Genomic DNA, 15,425 nt, shown 5'->3' with positions numbered 1-15,425 from the left:
GTTAAAACAATCAAAACTTCAATTAGGTAATCAATTAATTGACCAAAGAACTGACTCTGAAAAACTTGTGTTGAACCCATCCCTACCTGAAGGATAAGCCCCGGGTTGGGCCCCAGGGTCTTGGGGCAGGGGCCAGGTGTGTGTCCCCCTGTGGAACTGGTCTCCTGGGTCTTTGTGTAGTCAGGTAAAAGTGCTGTGGTTGTGATGGGAGCGGTGCCTTTGGGCCACGTCACTGTTGCTGGGCTGCAGCAGTCTGAGGTAGCTTGATTCACGTGGTGTCCATTGCCCTCACGGAGGTCTGTGGTCCCCCCTGGTTTACATTCATCGCTAGGCTGTGGGGGTCGAGGCTGGGTCCAGGGCTGAGGCTGGGTTCGGGGCTGAGGGTGCTGAAGCTGAGACTGGGTCCAGGGCCGTGTTGGGGTTAGATTCTGGTTCTCTGTGCTTGGAGAGAGCTGCACAGGAAGAACTGAGGTAGTGGTTTGTGTTGTCATTGTTATTGATACTTCTTCACTCTCCAGTGGCAAACCAGGGCCAGCCGCGAGGAAATGGGAGTTATCACGTCCGTCATGAAGGTGTGTGTGGTCGTCGTAGTCACTGTCGTCTTTGGCGACGGCAGCAGTGCCGTTAGTGAGGGTATTGGTGCAGGAGGCAGAGTCTGGCTGCTGGGGCTCCTCCTCCTCTGGCCTGTCAGCTTCTGGGTGTTTGCTGACATCACCCCTCTCAGGCTGGGAGGAGACATAACAGTCACTACAGGGCTGCTGAGCAACAGCAGGGTCAGTGGCTGCAGTCTGGTCGTGATGTTTACAGTTCTCATCACCGCTATCCTCTTCCTCATCATCATACTCTTCCTCATCACGCGGACAGATTAAAGACTTGCTGTCGATGGACTTCTTCCATCCAAAGTCCAGGATTGGATACCTACAAAAACAGAGTGAGATGTAGGGGCAGTATTTAGTGTTGGAGAGTAAATGACTGGCTGTCATTAAACAGCCAGTCATTAAATCAATTATTAAAAGGGATAGTTTTTCAAAATGTCATCAAAGCAAAATGTATCAGATGTACCTGAAGTCAGGGGGCAGGGTCTGGGCTCCAACTCCAGCGTCGCTGGCTGTCTGGGCCCTCAGCTCCTCAGCTGTGAGGAGGCAGTGGAGGCGGTACAGTATGCTGGGGAGACACACAGCCTTCCGCCACAGAGAGGCTGGGATGGGGTGGATGGCACACAGCTCTGGGACCAGGATCTGGAAGGGCAGAGGTAAGGGGAGGAAAAAGAGAAAGAAAATTCGACATCCTTCCAGATGTTTGTAGGCTAGGGCCAGAAATAAAGTAGATACTGGGATGAGGTGGATGGCACACAGCTCTGGGACCAAGTTGTGGAGGGGAGGAAGCATCTTTCTAGAAGTAGGAGAAGATGGTTCTCCAAAATACTCTAATCTAGATTCTAGACCAGGGATCAAATCAAATATTATTTGTCACATACGCCGAATACAACAGTGAAATGCTTACTTACAAGCACTTAACCAACAATGCTGTTTAAAGAAAAATTAAATACAATAAAAAAGAAACGAAAAGAGAAAAGAAAAAATAAATAATTAAAGAGCAACAATACAATAACAGTGGTGAAGCTATATAAAGAGGGTACCGGTACATAGTCAATGTGCGGGGGCACCGGTTAGTCGAGGTAATTAAGGTATTATGTACATGTATGTAGAGGTAAAGTGACTAAGCATAGATAATAAACAGAGTAGCAGCAGTGTAAAAATGGGGGTGGAGGTATGGGTGGGGTCAATGCAAATAGTCCGGGTAGCCATTTGATTAGCTGTTCAGGAGAATTATGGCTTGGGGGTAGAAGCTGTTAAGAAGCCTTTTGGACCTGGACTTGGCGCTCCGGTACTGCTTGCCGTGCGGTAGCAGAGAGAACAGTTTATGACTAGGATGGCTGGAGTCTTTGGCAATTTTTAGGGCCTTCCTCTGACACTGCCTGGTATAGAGGTCCTGGATGGCAGGAAGCTTGACCCCAGTGATGTACTGGGCCATACATACTACCTTCTGTCTGGATGCTCTCGATGGTGCAGCTGTAGAACTTTGAAGATCTGAGGACACATCCCAAATCTGTTCAGGCTCTTGAGAGGGAATTGGGCACGTGTTGTTGTGACCTCTCACAACTGTCTTGGTGTGTTTGGATCATGATAGTTTGTTGGTGATATGGACACCAAGGAACTTGAAGCTCTCAACCTGCTCCACTACAGCCCCGTCGATTAGAATGGGGACATGCACGGCCCTCCTTTTCCTGTAGTCCACGATCATCTCCTTTGTCTTGATCACGTTAAGGAAGAGGTTGTTATCCTGGCACCACACTGCCAGCTCTCTGACCTCCTCACTATAAACTGTCTCATCGTTGTCGGTGATAAGGCCTACCACTGCTGTGTTGTAGGACAACTTAATGATGGTGTTGGAGTCGTGCTTGGCCATGCAGTCGTGGGTGAACAGGGAGTACAGGAGGGGACTGAGCACGCACCCCTGAGGGGCCCCCGTGTTGAGGATCAGCGTGGCAGATGTGTTGTTACCTACCCTTACCTCCTGGAGGCTGCCTGTCAAGAAGTCCAGGATCCAGTTGCAGAGGGAGCTGTTTAGTCACAAGGTCCGTCCGTACCTTAGTGATAAGCTTTGAGGGCACTATAGTTTTGAATGCTGAGCTGTAGTCAATGAATAGCGTTCTCACGTAGGTGTTCCTTTTGTCCAGGTGGGAAAGGGCAGTGTGGAGTACAATAGAGATTGCATCATCTGTGGATCTGTTGGGGCGGTATGCAAATTGGAGTAGGTCCAGGGTTTCTGGGATAACGGTGTTGGTGTGAGCCATGACCAGCCTTTCAAAGCACTTCATGGCTACCGAAGTGAGTGCTATGGGTCGGTACTCATTTAGGCAGGTTACCTTGGTGTTCTTGGGCACAGGGACTATGGTGGTCTGCTTGAAAAATGTTGGTACTACAGACTCAGTCAGGGACAGGTTGAAAATATTAGTGAAGACACTTGCAAGTTGGTCAGCGCATACTCAGAGTACACGTCCTGGTAATCATCTAGCCCTGCGGCCTTGTGAATGTAGACTTGTTTAAAAGGTCTTGTTCACATCGGCTACGGAGAGCGTGAACACACAGTCGTCTAGAACAGTTGGTGCTCTCATGCATGCTTCAGTGTTGCTTGCCTTGAAGTGAGCATAGAAGTCATTTAGCTTGTCTGATAGGCTTGTGTCACTGTGAAGCTTGCGGCTGTGCTTCCCTTTGTAGTCCGTAATAGTTTACAAAATCCGACAAGCGTCGGAGTCGGTGTAGTACGATTCAATCTTAGTCCTGTATTGACGCTTTGCCAGTTTGATGGTTCGTCGAAGGGCATGGCGGGATTTCTTATAAGCGTTTGGGTTAGAATCCCGCTCCTTGAAAGCAGCAGCACTACCCTTTAGCTCAGTGCAGATGTTGCCTGTAATCCATGGCTTCTTGTTGGGATATGTACATATGGTTACTGTGGGGATGTTGTCATCGATGCACTTATTGATGGAGCCAGTGACTGATGTGGTGTACTCCTCAATGCCATTGGATGAATCCCGGAACATATTTCAGTCTGTGCTAGCAAAATAGTCTTGCAGCTTAGCATCTGCGTCATCTGACCACTTCCGTATTGCGCGAGTCACTGGTGCTTCCTTCTTTAGAGTTCTCTTGTAAGCAAGAACCAGGAGGATAGAGTTATGGTCAAATTTGCCAAATGGAGGGCGAGGGAGAGATTTCTAGGCATCTCTGCGTGTGGAGTAAAGGTGGTCTAGAGTTTTGCACATATGACATGCTTGTAGAAATTAGGTAAACAGATTTAAGTTTCCCGGCCACTTGGAGCGCCGCAGGATGAGCATTTTCTTGTATCCTTATGGACTTATACAGCATGTTGAGTGCGGTCTAAGCAAAGGTTTGTGGCGGTAAATAGCTACAAAAAATATAGATGAAAACTCTCTTGGTAAATAGTGTGGTATGCATCTTTTGAGATACTTTACCTGAGGCGATTCAAAACCTTGAGGCTTCCTTGATTTTAGATTTCCTGCACCAGCTGTTATTTACAAAAAGACACAACCCCTTGTCTTACCGGAGGCAGCTGTTCTATCTTGCCGATGCACAGAAAACCAAACCAGCTTGAAGTTATCCATGTCGTCATTCAGCCACAACTCGGTGAAACAAAGATATTACAGTTTTTGAACGTCCCGTTCGTAGGTTAGTCTTGATTGGAGCTCCTTCATTTTATTATCCAATGATTGCACATTGGCTAATAGGACTGATGGAAGAGGCGGATTACACACTCGCCTACAGTACCAGTCAAAAGTTTGGACACACCTACTCATTCAAGGGTTTTTCTTTATTTTGACTATTTTCTACATTGTAGAATAATAGTGAAGACATCAAAACTATGACATAACACATGGAATCATGTAATAACCAAAAAAGTGTTAAACAAACAAACAAATATTTTATATTTGAGTTTCTTCAAAGTAGCCACCCATTGCCTTGATGATAGCTTTCCACACTTTTGGCATTCTCTCAACCACCTTCATGAGGTAGTCACCTGGAATGCATTTCCATTAACTTCTTGAATCTACTTGAGACGCACATGTCCCAAGTAGGCACCTGGAAATGCAAATGCGCTACGCTAAATGCTAAATGTACTCGTTAAAACTCAAACCTTGATCAAAATTCACAAGCAGGGTATTAAATTAAAGCTACACTCGTTGTGAACCTAGCCAGCAAGTCAGATTTTTAAAATGCTTTTCGGCGAAAGCATCAGAAGCTATTATCTGATAGCATGCACCCCCCAAAATGCCAGCTCGACACGTAAACAACAGATTTTGCGATAGACGGCGCTACCCAAAACGCAGAAATAAAATATAAAACATTCATTACCTTAGACGAGCTTCTTTCTTGGCACTCCTATATGCCCCATAAACATCACTATTGGGTCTTTTTTTCGTTTAAATCGGTCCATATATACCCAAAATAGCTTTGTATAGAAGTAGTGTCATTCAGAAAAATTCATCGTTTTTAAACGCTGCGTAATTTTTTAAAATTAAAAAAGTCGACGATAAACTTTCACAAAACACTTCGAAATCCTTTTGTAATCCAACTTTAGGTATTAGTAAACGTTTATAATCTATCAAAACGATTACAGGGCGATGTCTCTTCAATAGGTCCTCACTTCAAAAACAATGCAATCTGATCTCTCCCTGAACTGCATCCGGGTGAAGACTGGAGAACTTGGGGTCAGACGGATGGATTTTCCAACAATTAATTCGATTGAAAATTAGTACAATGGCGCCATCGTGCGGAATTTGTAGACGGTGCAGGCAAATTCCCATTAAATTCTGTTCTCCTTTAACAACTGGTGGAAGTGACTTATGGAAATTATTTTTTGCTTTCAGAGAGCAGTTTTTCTTGCGTTTTTCAATGAAACACACGCTCTGTTATAGTCACAGCCGTGATTTAACCAGTTTTATAAACTTCAGAGTGTTTTCTATCCACACATACTAATCATATGCATATACTATATTCCTGGCATGAGTAGCAGGACGCTGAAAAGTTGCGCGATTTTTAACAGAATTTTCAAAAAAGGGGGGGGTAGATGTAACAGGTTTTAACAGGTGTGCCTTGTTAAAAAGTAACTTGTGGAATTTATTTCCTTCTTAATGAGTTTGAGCCAATCAGTTGTGTTGTGACAAGGTAGGAGTGGTATACAGAAGATAGCCCTATTTGGTAAAAGACCAAGTCCATATAATGGCAAAAACACAGGAAAGAAGACCCAGAGTTACCTCTGCTGCAGAAGATACATTCATTAGAGTTAGCCTCAGAAATTGCAGCCCAAATAAATACTTCAGAGTTCAAGTAACAGACACATCTCAACATCAAATGTTCAGAGGAGCCTGAGCGAATCAGGCCTTCGTGGTCGAACTGCTGCAAAGAAACCACTACTAAAGGACACCAATAAGAAGAAGAGAATTGCTTGGGGCAAAAAACCCAAGCAATGGACATTAGAGGTGTGATGGTGCTTTGCTGGTGACACTGTCTGAAATTTATTTAGAATTCAATGCACACTTAACCAGCATGGCTACCACAGTACGCTGCAGCGATACGCCATCCCATCTGGTGTGCACTTAGTAGACTATCATTTGTTTTTCAACAGGACAATGACCCAACACACTTTCCAGGCTGTGTAAGGGCTATTTGACCAAGAAGGAATGTGATGGAGTGCTGCATCAGATGACCTTGTCTCCACAATCACCCGACCTCAACCCAATTGAGATGGTTTGGGATGAGTTGGACCGCAGAGTGAAGGAAAAGCAGCCAGCAAGTGCTCAGCATATGTGGGAACTCATTCAAGACTGTTGGAAAAGCATTCCAGGTGAAGTTGGTTGAGAGAATGCCAAGAGTGTGCAAAGATGTTATCAAGGCAAAGGGTGGCTACTTTGAATAAAAATATAAAATTTATTTTGATTTGTTTAACAAACTTTTTTGGTTACTACATGATTCCATATGTGTTATTCCATATGTGTTATTCTTCACTATTATTCTACAATGTAGAAAATAGCAAAAATAAAGAAAAACCCTTGAATGAGTAGATGTGTCCAAACTTTTGACTGGTACTGTAAGTCCCCGATATCTCTGTCTCTTCTTCATGCGAATGGGATTTGGGCATTGTCCGGTGTCTGAAGTAAATCCTTCGCGTCGTTAAAGAAAAATCTTGGTCCAGTATGAGGTGAATAAACACTGTCCTGATATCCAGAAGCTCTTTTCGGTCATAAAAGACGGTGGCAGAAACATTATGTACAAAATAAGTAACAAATAACGTAAAACAATACACACAATTAGCACAATTGGTTAGGAGCCCGTAAAACGGCAGCCATCTCCTCCAGACATATTTTTTGGCAAAAACATAATAATTTGAAACCTTGCATACACTTGTATACAATCATATATTATGCGTGGGAATACTTAGAACAGATTTCCAAAATGTTACTCACTTGCAGCTGATTTGCTGATGTTTTTACAGTCTTTTACTTCCAACAATTAAAAAACGAGAAAAATAATGTTTATTTGCTCAGAAAACATGGGGGGCCAAATACAATCACCAGCGGGCCAAATTCGGCCCACGGACCGCCAGCTGGGGAACCCTGTTTTAGACCATCTTCAGAGTTAGTCTTCAGCCATTGGTTCATCTCTAAATATGGTGGAAGGTGGATCCATGGCTTTGTATGTAGACTTGATTACCTGTTTGTTCTGTAGACTCTCCCACTTGGCCTTCCTCTTCTCTGCACTGCTGAGGGGCAGTGCTTTCCCCTTCTGGTTCAGGTGGCGAGGAGTTAACAGGTTCAGTCTGCAGGCAGAGGTCAGAACTGGATGAGTTACACAGTAGTTCAGATACAGTAACCTTCATGGGTGTAAAGGTACAGATAAAGTGTTCTTCCCATATCTTTTTATTTTGATGGTGCTCCCCCCCACCATCCATGGAGGTCTGAGAGACCTCATAAGGGCATCCTTATGATGATGGAGAGTTGAATAGGATACATTTTCCTCTCTCTCCCTCCTTCCTCATACTTCCACCTCTCCTCTCTCTCACCGTGAGGAGGTGTGGTCGACATCCAATAGTGGCTGGTTTACATTGGATAGGTCCAGGTTGTACTTGGTTTTGTAGTACTCAGCAAAAGTCTCATACTCCGGTGACGGGAACTTGCTAAGTGGTGTGAGGTCTGTGTAAACGTCAGCCACGTAGAAACGGTGAGGCTGATCAAAGTTACGATACCTGAGAGAGAGAGAGAGAGAGCGAGAGACAGGGATTAGAGGTCAAGGGTTGGCATAAATGGAACAGTGAAGATATACACAGAGTGTAAAAAAAACAACATGAAGGACACATTCCTAATATCCGGTTGAACGAGAAAAGTTTTTTGTGCATATGGAACATTTCTGGGATCTTTTATTTCAGCTCATGAAACATGGGACCAACACTTTACATGTTGCGTTGATATTTTTGTTCAGTGTATAATCTTATGGCTCATATCAAATGAATTGTATGCTGTTTAAATCAAGTCTCTTCCCTATGGACCCTGGTCAAAAGAAGTGCACAATATATAGGGAGCTTTTTGGCTCCTCAGTAAGGGGTATGTAGCGAAGCAAGCAGTGTACCGTGGAATGATGACAGCGTCTTGGTAGTCTTCCAGTTTGAAGGTGAAGGGGTTCTGCTTGGTGTACAGGGTGGTAGGAATGCCAGTACGAGCCTCAGACTTCTCTATGTCCTCCATGAATTTAAAGTCCAAATCTAGAGTGATGGAATCCTCAACTGGAAGAAGAGAAAATGTAAACAATGGAAGTTTACATGGTGAATGAATACTTTCAGACATTGGAAATTCAATGATTTGACACTAGGGTTGGGTGGTATACCGTATTTACAGCATATCCCAAGGTATTTCGAAAACACTCTCAGTATGATTTTACAATACCGCTTTTTTATAAAAGTCAGAAGTTTACATACACTTATGTTAGAGTCATTTAAACTCGTTTTTCAACCACTACACAAGTTTCTTGTTAACAAACTATAGTTTTGGCAAGTCGGTTAGGACATCTACTTTGTGCATGACACAAGTACTTTTTCCAACAATTGTTTACAGACAGATTAGTTCACTTATAATTCACTGTATCACAATTCCAGTGGGTCAGAAGATTAAATATACTAAGTTGACTGTGCCTTTAAACAGCTTGGAAAATTTCCGAAAATGATGTCATGGCTTTAGAAGCTTCTGATAGGCTAATTGACATAATTTGAGTCAATTTGAGGTGTACCTGTGGATGTATTTCAAGGCCTACCTTCAAACTCCGTGCCTCTTTGCTTGCCATCTTGGGAAAATCAAAAGAAATCAGCCAAGACCTCAGAAAAAAATTTGTAGACATCCATAAGTCCGGTTCATCCTTGGGAGCAATTTCCAAACGCCTGAAGGTACCACGTTCATCTGTACAAACAATAGTACTGTCATGATGTTGCCCTCTTTGGGTATAGCAAGCCCCATCCCCCTCTCCCTACCTCCCCCTTCAACTATGCTGCTGTGGTCAGAGAGAAGTCGTAAATTCCTGAGGAGAAGACCCTGCCACATGGCCACACAGTATATGAGGCAGAGTAAATTTTCATAGAGAACAAAGGAATTTCTTCCACCTCACAGAACTTGAGGTACAAACACATTTCATGTTCCGGAGAAAGTATAAAAGATGGGTGAAGAATCCAGCTACGAACTGGTCCGTTTGTTACAACTTGGGGAAGCTCATGGGAGACGGTGTGGCCACATTACCATAACGCTGTTTATATAACAGCCTCAGATATGAGGTTTACATCTAATTGTTGTATAAGATGAATGAGTGAGTATCATACTGTTTACACAATTTTACAACGTGATTTTGGACTGTTTAATGAAGGAAAACTCCAAAAGGGAATTGGAGGACCGCCCCTGAGCCCAGTTAGGGTCAGGCATCCTGGGACAGCCCTTTTCTGCAATTCCGAATAGAACCCAACTTTGAGAAATTATCACCAGACCATGTGTTTCTCCATTAGGAGAGGACGAAGGTTGTAGACCATTGCTGAATCTTTTAACCATACCACGTGGTTAAACTCTTATTATCGATACCGACAGAATAAGAACAAGTCTTTGATATTAATTACTAGTCTGCAGCAAGGAATTCGGTATCATTGAACTCGAAGATCAACAACCGCCGAAAAACCCATTCCATAACAAACAAATGAATGTCCCTCTGAACTATCCCCTCTAACCGAGAGAGAGAGAGAGAGAGAGAGAGAGAGAGAGAGAGAGAGAGAGAGAGAGAGGACAAAACTCTCCAACAGAAACAAACTTTTCAACAAAGATCCCGACGACAAACTGAGCGTGAATATATATATTTATTACAATTGTTCCCGAATGAGTGAGCGTTCATGTGCAAATTAGCATTTCAAATGTTATAATTATCAACTTTGTAGTGTCTCATCTCAGTTGACCCCCACTTCCCCTTTTGTCTAACAAGCCGCAATGCCGGTTTAGCCCACTAGGGCACATTCCCCTATCAATTCTTGTAACCACATTTACCTTGTTTGTTTGTTTATGCATTTCTGTGAATTACTTAGTTAGTAATAAATAAATGTTTTAGACAACTGATGTATGGATGACTCATAGTGAAGACTGGGTTCATGCAGATAACCAACAATTTACGACGTTTGGAATGAGACTAACTTGAGGTAAAATAAATAATGAATTAATCAGAAGACTATGGATCAGATATGAAAATATCTGAAAGGTTATATTAGGAAATTATAACCTTGTAATCTGAATATTTTTCCTTGGTGCCCCAAATTCCTAGTTAATTACAGTTACATGATTAATCAGTTGATACTAATTACAGAGAATATTTAATAAAAACTATAAGTCTTCAATTTAATGAGAGTAAAGACACGACAGTACGCAAGTATAAACACCATGGGACAATGGAGCCGTCATACCGCTCAGGAAGGAGACGCGTTCTGTCTCCTAGAGGTGAACGTACTTTGGTGCAAAAAGTGCAAATCAATCCCAAAATAACAGAAAAGGACCTTGTGAAGACGCTGGAGGAAACAGTTACAAAGTATCTATATCCACAGTAAAACGAGTCCTATATCGACATAACCTGAAAGGCCACTCAGCAAGGAAGAATCCACTGCTCCAAAACCGACATCAAAAAAACAGACTACGGTTTGCAACTGCACATGGGGACAAAGATCATACTTTTTGGAGAAATGTCCTATGGTCTGATGAAACCAAAATAGCACTGTTTGGCCATAATGACCATCGTTACGTTTGGAGGAAAAAGGGGCCGAAGAACATCTTACAAGCCGAAGAACACCATCCCAACCGTGAAGCACGGGGATGCCAGCATCATGTTGTGGGGGTGCTTTGCTGCAGGAGGAACTGGTGCACTTCACAAAATAGATGGCATCATGAGGTAGGAAAATTATGTGGATATATTGAAGCAACATCTCAAGACATCCGTCAGGAAGTTAAAGCTTGGTTGTGAATGGGTCTTCCAAATGGAAAATGACCCCAAGCATACTTCCAAAGTTGTGGCAAAATGGCTTAAGGACAACAAAGTCAAGGTGTTGGAGTGGCCATCACACAGCCCTGACCTCAATCCCATAGAAAATTTGTGGGCAGAACTGAAAAAGCATGTGCGAGCAAGGAGGCTACAAACCTAACTCAGTTACACCAGCTCTGTCAGGAGGAATGGGCCAAAATTGTGGAAGGCTACCCAAAATGTTTGTCCCAAGTCAAACAATTTCAAGGCAATGCTACCAAATACTAATTGAGTGTATGTAAACTTGACCCAATGGAAATGTGATGAAAAAAATAAAAGCTGAAATAAATCACTCTCTCTACTATTATTCTGACATTTCACATTCTTAAAATAAAGTGGTGATCCTAACTGACCTAAAACAGGGAATTTTACTAGGATTAAATGTCAGGAATTGTGAAAAGTTTAAATGTATTTGTCTAAGGTATATGTAAACTTCCGACTTCAACTGTAAATACCTGCAGTCAACTTGTGCACTAGGTAATATAAAAAGCAGATCGCATTAATAATTTTGCCTGTTAGATTATCTTTCATTATGAAGCTTACCAGTAATAATTTCCCAAAACAGCTGCTTGAGACAGTCACCTTTGTTTGTTTAGGATCACAATGAGCAAAATGGGAGCATCGAGAGATGAATCACTCCTGCGGCGTAACTTAAGTGAGGTGATCAAGTTGCACTTCTATGAATTTCAATAATAATGTTTGCCAGCTATAGATCTTAGAATTATTAAGGTAGCTAGCTATCTAAGATGTGGCAAATAAATTCTCTCCAGATGTGTTTTGCTAACTTGCTAACATTAGCCAAGTGGTTAACGTTAGCTTGTGTGATCAAGCTTCTTGCAGCAGCAGAGACAATTCCCTCCTGTCTAAGATTTATTTTGTGTGTGCTGCAAACTGCATTTTGAGATACTTGCGTAAATGTATGAGCTGAGCTGTCTGTCTCAGAAGTATTTGCATTCGCTAGAAAGCACTTACCTAGCATCTGCTATGGGGATTCCTTAGTACTTGCTAGAATTTTGTTAGCATTCTGGTAAATTACGGTTTATGGGCTTTTTTCACATTTTAAAATACATTTCGCCCCTTGTGTGCACTACTGGTAATACCGTTAATCCCGGGAAGACAGAGTATGAAAATGTGTATACTGCCCAATTCTATTTGACACAGTACGCATCCCTATGTGGCCTGCTCAAAATGAGTGCACTATAAAAGGGAATAGAGTGCCATATGGTACCCACCCATAGGCTTACTAATGGAGTAAGGCCTACAGTACATGCGCAACGTTGGGCTCTCACTCACCAACACTGAGAGGCAGACTGTGTGTATCTAACAGTAGACTAACTCACCAACATTGAGAGGTAGAACGCAGTAGGCTGAGTCGGCCTGTGTGGGTTTGAACTCCAAAGCAGGTTTCTCCAGGCGTAGGATGTGAGAGAAGATGTACTGGTGTAATCTGGTGATCAGGTCCAGCTGGATAGCATTCAGGGTGAACCCTGCCTTCTGGAGCTCGATGGAGATGGTCACCTCACCAGACCGTGTGTAAACAGGAAAATGGGGAATCTGTGGAGAGGGATGAGGGGGTTAGGTGAGTTACAATGTACACTTAATAAAGGCCATACTAACTTTGGAAAATCAAGTGGGCCCTGCTGTCTAGCTGTTGCTTCCTAGAAAAATATGTTCTCGATCAGTTTCAATAGAAATTGTTAATGTTTGCATCCCTAAATATTGCTTCGAGGACCTGCCCGAAAACAATGAAATGGGAAACTGACATAGGTGTGTGTGTTCCTTACCCGAGGTATAGGTTTGGCGGTAAGGATGCCGAAGCACCTGGTAGTGTCTTCTGGAGGGTAGAGCTTCCTGCGGCGGAAGTTGAGCTCATCAGGCAGAGGGGTGGTGAGGACCATGCCGACCACATACAGGTAGTAAGACTGCTGCGGTACATGGTAACTGTGCCGAAGACACTCCGCTATCTGGGGTGAAAACAGCATTGGATTGGTGAAAACGAGTTTCCACCCTCATTTTTACACCAGTGAATTATGTTTACATCCATGGGGAGGAAATGAACGAGTGAACACTTCTGGGTGAAGAGAATCAGACAGTAGCCAAGGAGAGGAAGCAGTTCCACACCATTTAGATGAGAGGCACCAAACAGTGGCTTGCGAAAGTATTGCCCCCCTTGGCATTTTTCCTATTTTGTTGCCTTACAACCTGGAATTAAATTTTTTTTTTTTTTTTGGAGGGGGGGGGTTGTATCATTTGATTTACACAACATGCCTACCACTGTGAAGATACAAAATATGTTTTATTGTGAAACAAAGAAGAAATAAGACCAACAAAAATGAAAACTTGAGCGTGCATAACTATTCACCCCCTCAAAGTAAATACTTTGTAGAGCCACCTTTTGCAGCAATTACAGCTGCAAGTCTCTTGGGGTATGTCTCTATAAGATTGGCACATCTAGCCACTGGGATTTTCTTCAAGGCAAAACTGCTCCAGCTGCTTCAATTTTGATGGGTTCCGCTGGTGTACAGCAATCTTTAAGTCATACCACAGATTCTCAATTGGATTGTGGTATGGGCTTCAATTAGGCCATTCCAAGATATTTAAATGTTTCCCCTTAAACCACTCGAGTGTTGCTTTAGCAATATGCTTAGGGTCATTGTCCTGCTGGAAGGCGAACCGCCGTCCCAGTCTCAAATCTCTGGAAGACTGAAACAGGTTTCCCTCAAGAATTTCCTTGTATTTAGCGCCATCCATCATTCCTTCAATTCTGACCAGTTTCCCAGTCCTTGCCGATGAAAAACATCCCCACAGCATGATGCTGCCACCACCATGGGATGTTGTTCTCGGGGCGAGGAGAGGTGTTGGGTTTGCACCAGACAGCGTTTTCCTTTATGGCCAAAAAGCTAAATTTTAGTTTCATCTGACCAGAGTACCTTCTTACATATGTTTGGTGAGTCTCCCACTTGCCTTTTGGCGAACACCAAACGTGTTTTCTTATTTCTTTCTGGACACTCTTCCGTAAAGCCCAGCTCAGTGGAGTGTACAGCTTAAAGTGGTCATATGGGCAGATACTCCAATCTCCGTTGTGGAGCTTTGCAGCTCCTTCAGGGTTATCTTTGGTCTCTTTGTTGCCTCTCTGATTAATCCCCTCCTTGCCTGGTCCGTGAGTTTTGGTGAGCGGCCCTCTCTTGGCAGGTTTGTTGTGGTGCCATATTCTTTCCATTTTTTAATAATGGATTTAATGGTGCTCCGTGGGATGTTCAAAGTTTCTGATATTTTTTTAGAACCCAACCCTGATCTGTACTTCTCCACAACTTTGTCCCTGACTTGTTTGGAGAGCTCCTTGGTCTTGATGGTGGCACTTGCTTGGTGGTGCCCCTTGCCTAATGGTGTTGCAGACTCTGGGGCCTTTCAGAACAGGTTTAACATATTTAACTAATTATGTGACTTCTGAAGGTAATTGGTTGCACCAGATCTTATTTAGGGGCTTCATAGCAAAGGGGGTGAATAGATCTGCGCGCACGACTTTTCAGTTTTATTTTTTTTTTAAATTGTTATAAATATGTAATTTTTTCATTTCACTTCACCAAGTTGGACTATTTTATGTATGTCCATTACATGAAATCCAAATAAAAATCTATTTAAATTACAGGTTGTAATGCAACAAAATAGGAAAATGCCAAGGGGGATGAATACTTTTGCAAGGCACTGTATCAGCAATGGAAAACAGACCCCAGTAAAAAGTACTGCACTACAGTATAAACAGAGTATACAAAACATTAAGGACACTTGCTCTTTCCATGACATAGACTGACCAAGTGAATGATATGATCCCTTATTGATGTCACCTGTTAAATCCAATTAAATCAGTGTAGATGAAGGGGAGGATACAGGTTAAAGAAGGATTTTTAACCCTTGAGACATGGATTGTGTATGTGTGCCATTCAGAGGGTGCCTTTGAAAGGGGCATGGTAGAGGGTGCCAAGCCCTGCTGGGTTTTTCAGGCTCAACAGTTTCCCATGTGTATCAAGATTTTCTCATTTATTTAACTATGCAAGTCAGCTAAGGACAAAATGTTATTTACAATGACAGCCTACACCGGCCAAACCCGGACGACGCTCGGCCAATTGTGCACCGTCCTATGGGGCTCCCAATCACGGCCGGTTGTGATACAGAATGGTCCACCACCCAAAGGACATCCAGCCAACTTGACACAACTGTGGGAAGCACTGGAGTCAACATGGGCCAGCATCCCTGTGGAACGCATTT

At 43.0% G+C, this 15,425-nt stretch overlaps 1 protein-coding gene across 1 annotated transcript in view; it reads right to left on the bottom strand.

Annotated features, from left to right (window-relative positions):
• Nucleotides 1-15,425, bottom strand: part of dicer1 (dicer 1, ribonuclease type III) — a 51,583-nt gene that overhangs the window by 15,442 nt on the left and 20,716 nt on the right. Inside the window, exons 19-25 of the mRNA XM_021573889.2 lie at nt 12,944-13,123; nt 12,500-12,713; nt 8,202-8,355; nt 7,639-7,821; nt 7,290-7,395; nt 1,063-1,238; nt 87-918 (exon numbers count right to left, since the gene is read on the bottom strand). Of these exons, the coding sequence (XP_021429564.2) occupies nt 87-918; nt 1,063-1,238; nt 7,290-7,395; nt 7,639-7,821; nt 8,202-8,355; nt 12,500-12,713; nt 12,944-13,123 (1,845 nt within the window). The remainder of the gene's footprint in view (nt 1-86; nt 919-1,062; nt 1,239-7,289; nt 7,396-7,638; nt 7,822-8,201; nt 8,356-12,499; nt 12,714-12,943; nt 13,124-15,425) is intronic.

The sequence above is a fragment of the Oncorhynchus mykiss genome, chromosome 19 (genome assembly GCF_013265735.2).
Source record: "Oncorhynchus mykiss isolate Arlee chromosome 19, USDA_OmykA_1.1, whole genome shotgun sequence".
Taxonomy (NCBI): Eukaryota; Metazoa; Chordata; class Actinopteri; order Salmoniformes; family Salmonidae; genus Oncorhynchus; species Oncorhynchus mykiss.
Note: the sequence above shows the minus strand (reverse complement) of the source record. Positions and strands in the feature narration are given on the sequence as shown.